At 37.2% G+C, this 7,360-nt stretch overlaps 1 protein-coding gene across 2 annotated transcripts in view; it reads left to right on the top strand.

Moving 5' to 3' along the window:
• LOC109840000 overlaps positions 5,107-7,360 on the top strand; it is a 40,020-nt gene continuing 37,766 nt past the window's right edge. The window contains exons 1-2 of one of the 2 annotated variants that reach the window (XM_020408487.1): positions 5,107-5,286; positions 5,382-5,445. In XM_020408487.1, coding sequence (XP_020264076.1) covers positions 5,211-5,286; positions 5,382-5,445 — 140 coding nt within the window. In that variant the 5' untranslated portion in view covers positions 5,107-5,210. The remainder of the gene's footprint in view (positions 5,287-5,381; positions 5,446-7,360) is intronic. The other variant, XM_020408486.1, reaches the window with a different exon arrangement.

Genomic DNA, 7,360 nt, shown 5'->3' with positions numbered 1-7,360 from the left:
CTTATAATATTTACAAGAGAGCTTAGATCGAGCCAGTGGAGAGGGAGCCTGTTGAGAACTATGATTTATAACAAGAGCAGTGGCAAGTACAGACAACAGTCTTGAGTGAAGAGGTAGGAATGTCTGTTGACAAATTGAGTTGTGCTGTCTGTTACCGGGCCTTATAAGTAGTGAGAGCTCTCATAAATAAGGCCAAAGTCAGAAACTGAGATTAATAAAGTAGTTAATCAGCCATAGTTGAATATTCAGGAAGGGACTAAAATAGTTGATGCACCTCATGTCGCTCGTACCAGGCTAGCCAGTCTTCATATGTGGAATCACGTCTAGGAAACATAGAGCGTAATTCTGTCCAAAAAGCTTATATTTGTCCAAAATAAGACTGCAGAGAGGAACTACCTTTGTGTTGTAGAGCAACGCGTTGCAGAAGATATGCCTCCCGTGCACCAGAACACTCAGTAAAACGCTCAGTGAGGCGAGTCCACATGGCCCGAGCAAAGGGAACTGAACCAATTTTGACAGTGAGACCGGAGCCAACATAGCGAGTGAGATAATCCATGACACGAAATTCCTATAACTGCTAGTCCAAACTCTCATTGACATAGAGAGCACGAGCAGTCTGAAGATCGACATCACCACTGCCGGATGTAACAGTACTGGATGAAGCAACAATGCTGATGGATGGTGGAATTGGTCCCGTACTGGTGAGATCATAAAGCAGACTAGCGCCACACAAGGCATTTGTGACAATGGTGGACCATCCTGCCCAGTTACTTTGATCATTGAGGGGCATGGGGTGGTTTAGGAATCTTCTCTGAAGGATCTATAACAACAAATCGAAGTTCAAGATAATAATCTTTGAACGAAAATACCCGAAGGTTAGAATGGAACCCGAAAATTTAAAATAGAACCCGAAGGTTAGAATAGAACTTGAAGGTTTAAAATAGAACCCGAAGGTTAGAATGGAACCTGGAGGTTTAAAATAGAACCTGGAAGTTTGAATGGAACTCGAAGGTTTAAAATAGAATCCGAAGGTTATATATATACAAGTAGAGATCTGCGATAGTGGCAGCGGCCGAAATCTCCTGCGGTGACTGAGATAAGTGACTTAGAAGGGGAATTTTTATTTATTTGAATTTATTATTATTATTTGGGAAACCCTAAACAAAGTTCTGATACCATGTTAAAGTAAGAGAGAGAGAGTGTAAAACCCAAAAAATTTGAATATTTTATGATAAATAATAATAAATATATTATATACTTATAAATAACATATTATGATGTTTGAGTATGCTAGTAATTGGTTTGAGATCAATTCAATGTATATATGTATATATATAAGAGCAAATGCACAATTCATACTCGATGTATAAATCTGGAAATTTATGACCAGTGGAGAGATTTTATATTTTTTCATAGATATAGTTGGAATTTAAAAAAACTTAAAAGACAAAAGTTGTAGGTATCTTCAATAGATTTCCAACAAGTCTTACATCACCTCATTCTGAAGTCGGACGTGAAAGTTATGGCTAAAATACCAAAGGTTATTTTCCTAGTCAGATTAGGATTCCTGGTTCGGGTCAAACGGGTTTATTTCGGGTTTGCATAAATATAAACATGTGTTTTCATGAAAATTAACATCATTACATCAGAGTTTCAAACCCTAGCAGCCCCTCTTCCTCTCTCTGAATCCCTAGCCCTAAAGTTGAGAATTTTGAGAGCTTTGTGAAGCAAATATCGACACGAGGGCGAGATCATCAACGTGTAGCAAGGGGAAAATGGCTTAGTTGTACTTCTTTTTGGTTGCTGGTTATTTCAGAAGCTTAGAACGACATCTAAGGCAAGATTATCTTCATCTAAACCCTTCCCCATAGTTAAATAACTAGTTAGATGTTTAATATGATGTTGAATATGTGTTTTCATGCTTGAATCTTAACATGATGTGATAAAAGTTAAAATTTTGATGTTAAAACATAAGATGTGATAAAAGTTAAAATTTTGATGTTAAAACATAAACCAATGCTAGATTAGTAATTTTTTTCTTACTTTTTATGATAGTATCATGATCATGATCATTAGGATTTTTCATAATTTCATTTATATATGAGAAATTTAAGAGATGTACTAAATAAATATTTTCTGCAGAAAACTGCAGCAATTGTATCATGTTTAACTGAGATCTGAGATTTCAAAATAGAAAATAAACTCCAAATTTAACCAAAATAGTGTTATTTGAAAGATGTATGAATCTAGTTTTCAAAACAGAAAACCATTCTTAAAAATCATTTGTATAGAGAAAGATATGATCTTTTTACTAACAACATGTCCTGTAGAAAAATGGCTGCACATATATAATGTTTAACTAGAGATTTGGGATAACAAACGAACTCTAAACTGAACCAAACTTATGTTATTTGAAAGATGTGTGAATCTAGTTTTCAAAACAGAAAACTATTTGTAAAAATAGTTTTCCTAGAAAAAGATATGCTTGTTTTACTAACAGATGTTACATTTATTTTTCCTGCTCGTTTTGTGGAGCTGTGTTGCGCTGTTTTGAGGTGCGTTCGCGGAGTTTTGAGCCGCTTGATGTTATACGTATAGTCATGAATATGTTATGTTATATATTTAAGAATCCCAAGGGGATTATGATGAATTTTGATTTGATCATATTTGAATTAGATATAGTTCATATACATGTTGGATGTCGTTGATGAGCACAGCTTAGTACTATATGGGATAGTACGTCAACACACCAGATATACACGGTTTATACATAAGGTAACTATCATTAATGAGCATAGCTAAGTATTATATGGGATAGTGCATCGACATGCCAGAGGTACAAAGATTTATATGAGGTGGATATCATTGATGAGCTCAGTTCAGTACTACATGAGGTAGTGCGTCGATATTACATATGTACAGGCCATTGAGTCGGATTTTAGGAGGCTTGATCTAGCCGTCCGTCCCGCACTAGGGTGCGAGGCCATTGAGTCGGATTTTAGGAGGCTTGATCTAGCCGTCCGTCCCGCACTAGGGTGCGATGAGACTCTTGAGCCGTATTTCTAGGATGCCTATTTGGTAGTCCGTCCCGCACTCATGTTATGCACTGAGATCGCGATGAGACTAATGAGCCGTGTACACAGTTCAGGATACCTATAGGGTAGTCCGTCGTACTGAGACAATTACTTGATATGTACACAGTTCAGGATACCTATAGGGTAGTCCGTCGTACTGAGACAATTACTTGATAGCCTAAGTATGAAAAATGCCGATTATAAATACGATTTATCAGTGAACTATATAACTGAGATACGTTACTTCTGAAAGTATACAAAATTATGTGTTGGTATTTTATTCTATCTCTCCAGTGATTGTGGAAGATATTATAAATACGATGTGTTGATATCTTGTTTCTTTTATCACAACTTGAGACTTATGGTATATACATGAGAGTTTCCTTGTTTGGATTATTTCGCTCGACGTACCAGTCTCGTGTTATGGATTTCTAATTGTTGGTTTAATTAGATTGTCTTTTCTTAGTTCGGTATTAATGTTTAGATATCTACAATTTGAGACTTATGGTATATACACGAGGGTTTACTTGTTTGGATTATTTCGCTCGACGTACTACGTCTCGTGTTGTAGGTTTCTAAATGTTAATCCTACTTAGATACGGGAAAAATGAATCTAGGTAGACTATGCTTAATAGATAGAGCATTCACTCCACCTAGTAGCCATTTCCCTGGCGGCGGATGGAGGTAATATTGCTATAGCGCTCTGACGCTCTTGTTGTTATTTTTTTTTCTTTTAAAAATACCCTTTCAGGTAGCTCGGAGTTCCGGAGAGCCGCAGGATGACAGAGTTCTTGCATAGTCGCCATTCCGAGAGATTTATTAGAGGCTCCACTGTAGTTTTAAATTTTATTCAGAGTTTATTTCCATTTTGTAAAGGCAATGAGCCTTAGTTCGACTTTCCGTTTTGATTCATGTTGAGACATCGTATGTTATTGCAGACTCCAAATGTATTTCAGTTTATTTTCAGTTGAGACATGACCTTATTTATGAGATATCATCCTATTTATCATGTCTATTATCATCGTTCTACTTCTTTGCCTGTTTTGTACCTACGCTTTTATTTGACCCCACTAGAGGATATTACTGTGATTGGTGAAACTTGTTGTTGCACAGTGTGGGTGCATGGCAGGTTTGACATATCTGGGTTCACCTTGGACTGCAGTCATGGTGAAAACAGGGGCGTCACAGAGAGTCTTGAGTAAATTTTCACTAATGGAAAACCAGGTATCCTTGACGGGAAATCCCGTCAAGAATGCCTAATTCCCCGTCGGCGATATATATCCTTGACCGTTAGCCGTCAATGATAAGCCGTCAGCAAAAGTCCCGTCAGAAAAGAATTAACCCTGACGGGGACCTGTTAGTAATTTATTTTTCTAACGGCAATACGTTGACGGCAAAAGCAGTCAGCGATAATAAATTATCGCTGACGGCAATCCTGTCAGCGATATTATAAACATCGCTGACGGGTAAACCCTCAGCGATTATCATCGCTGGCGACAAAATCGTCAGCGACGGACTAAATAACGTCGACGGTGAATATATACAAGAAGAGGAGGGTGAAGTTTGTTCTCATAACCAATAATGTGAAACTAAACCCACTACTAACACAATATTATCAACAAGGGTGATTATGTTTTAATTTAAATCAACTTTAATGGCATATAACAGTTGTAACAACACTTCACTAGTCACGCGGGAATATTCCCCGTTTATTCCAATGGCTAAATCATGGAAGGAATCAACTTGCAACTACTTCAAAACTTTGGTGCATTTATTTGTAACGTTTTACAACTTTGGGGCATTTATTTGAAACATTCTGAAACTTTGGGTAACGTTTTTGCAAGGTTTAAAAACAGAGGTCCCTTTTTTGTAGGGGCGGTGAAGCAGTGGGGCATTGTTTTGCAGTTAAGCCATTAAATTTACAGCGACATCCGTCCAAGTCCACATTTTTGCATAAACACGCAACTAACAAATCAAAATTTTGCAACCAGCATCCAAGACCACCTGTCTTCACCGAGCCAAGAAGCCGCCGCCCTAGCGCTCCTCTCTGTTGCCGCGTGGCACATAAACCCATCATAATAAAACAAAAAACGAGTGAGGCTGCTCTCACTCACCGAGAAATCATCGCAGACGAAAATGGAGACCGCAGAATCACCGCCGACGGATCTCGCTCCTCTCCTCGAAGCCGCCTCCGACTTCGCCTCGTATCCTGGTCTAATCAAACCCTTCTCCTTCTTTATCGACCACTCTCCGATCTCTTTCTTAGTTGTCAAATTAATGTTTATTCTCTTCTATTTCTTGTATTAGGTTTGCTAACCGATGATGCGGCTAAGGAGTTTCTCGATCGCTTCCCCCTTACTTTCCTCTTCAGGTACTTTACCTCTCTCACTGTGGTTGATTCTGAGCTCATTTGTAGAGTTACTTGATGACAATTAAGAAATCACGCATTTTTTTTAGAGAAATCACTATGAAGAATAAATTTACAAAGTCGTGACATATTTTAACTAATGTAGTTACTTTAAGTCTGTTAAATATTGTTTTATAGAGCTATGGAAAAGATATCATCGAGAAGTATTGTTATTATTATTATTATTATTATATATAATTATGTGTGTGTTGGAGATAAATTCTTTGCTGTTGTTGTGTTGAGGTTTGAGTTACTGACTTGATGAATGAGAAATATGTATACAGTGGCAGATCCAGATTTTTTTCGAGGGGCAGATGACAAATATCTATTTATCTAAAAATAAAGATATAATAATATAAAACTCTTAACACCTGATAGAAATGCAATTTAGTACACTTTATTAGCTTAATGTATCAATTTTGCCTGTAGTTTAAACAAATTGAGAACTTTCACTAATAATTTACTTAAAATAAGCTAAACTCAAGTGCGTTGCTAATTGTTTAGTGATCTATAAGTGAGAGTTGGGGTGCAAATGTTTTAAAACTAGGAGGCGTGGATTGCAAGTTGAGAAAGAATCGATACACAATTTCCAAATTGTTAAGAGTGCAAATGCACCCCTAACTTATAACATAGGTCCGCCCCTGTACATAAAGTCTACGGGCTGCTGGCTTATAAATGTTTCCTCAATGATGTACACGCGTCCTTTAGATTGGAGGGCTTCATAGAGGAAGCACCGGGAAAGTGAATGTACTGGAGGAGTAAGTGGCTCACGAGATAGAGACGTTTATTTACTGAAGTGGTAGTCGGAGTTTGATATATTGAAGGCCTTGGACTTGTTAGGGGAGGAATATAGGAGTTCATTATTGACGATTATATTGGGAATGCATGCTTTGTTTGAATTCTCAGAGTGGTGTATAGTGAGGAAAAGAATTGCAAAGATGTAGATCTCCCACACTTTGAAAATTATCACGAGCCTTAAAAGAATACTTTGCAAAAAGTAAAACAATCCTCACCTGCAAGGGGGAGGAGATGATGTGGAAATTATGATTGTTGTACCAATGAATACTGCTAATATTTATTCTTGCAACATGCAAGAAACATGATAGATATGTGGAAAGAAGAGTGAACATTAGCTGCGAACATGGTTAAAAGTATGCTAGCGATTGGCAGATGATGGACGTTATTGAGAATGACCGTCTCAGGTCCTCAAGAATTGAAAACCAGGATAAGGTAAACCCCTTCTATTGTTGGAAATTAATCGTGTATTGACTGGAAAAGAGTTGTTGTGATAAAGTGGAAACTTAGCATTACAACAAACATTAAGAACAGTATATCCACCAGACTTGGGATAGTTTACCTTTGTATGACTTGAGTTCCAAAATTAGCTACCTACGACATCACATAAGAAATAAGAGTAATGAAGCACATCACAGGCCATGATTTGGAGTCCTTGGAGTTTTATCAGTCTTCAAGAGGTTTCCCGAAACATGTATTCGAGTTACTGTATCCTACTGCTAGATTATACTGCTAGACATCAATTAACAGAATATAATGAGTAAAATGTTGAGTTTCCCTTTATCCATTGCCTGAGAAAACATACAAGTAATTTAGTACAAAGTCTCAATCCCTGTTGGTTCCAAGGTAACATAGAAATGGTAGCATATTACTGCAAAGTGAGTCTGATAGTTGTTCTCGTTCCAAGTTGCTGCTGTTCAATATCATTGCATGTGATATTCCTTTTCTTTCTTAATCAAGTTGGCAACATAATGTACCAAACATTTTCTAAATTAACAGGAGAACATAGGTATATTTGATAAAACCAAATTGGTAAGCATGCAGAACTGTTACAAAAGGGATTTTTTTTCTTTTGGGTGGGGGT

This window comes from Asparagus officinalis, chromosome 5, assembly GCF_001876935.1.
Source record: "Asparagus officinalis chromosome 5, Aspof.V1, whole genome shotgun sequence".
Classification (NCBI taxonomy): domain Eukaryota; kingdom Viridiplantae; phylum Streptophyta; class Magnoliopsida; order Asparagales; family Asparagaceae; genus Asparagus; species Asparagus officinalis.
Note: the sequence above shows the minus strand (reverse complement) of the source record. Positions and strands in the feature narration are given on the sequence as shown.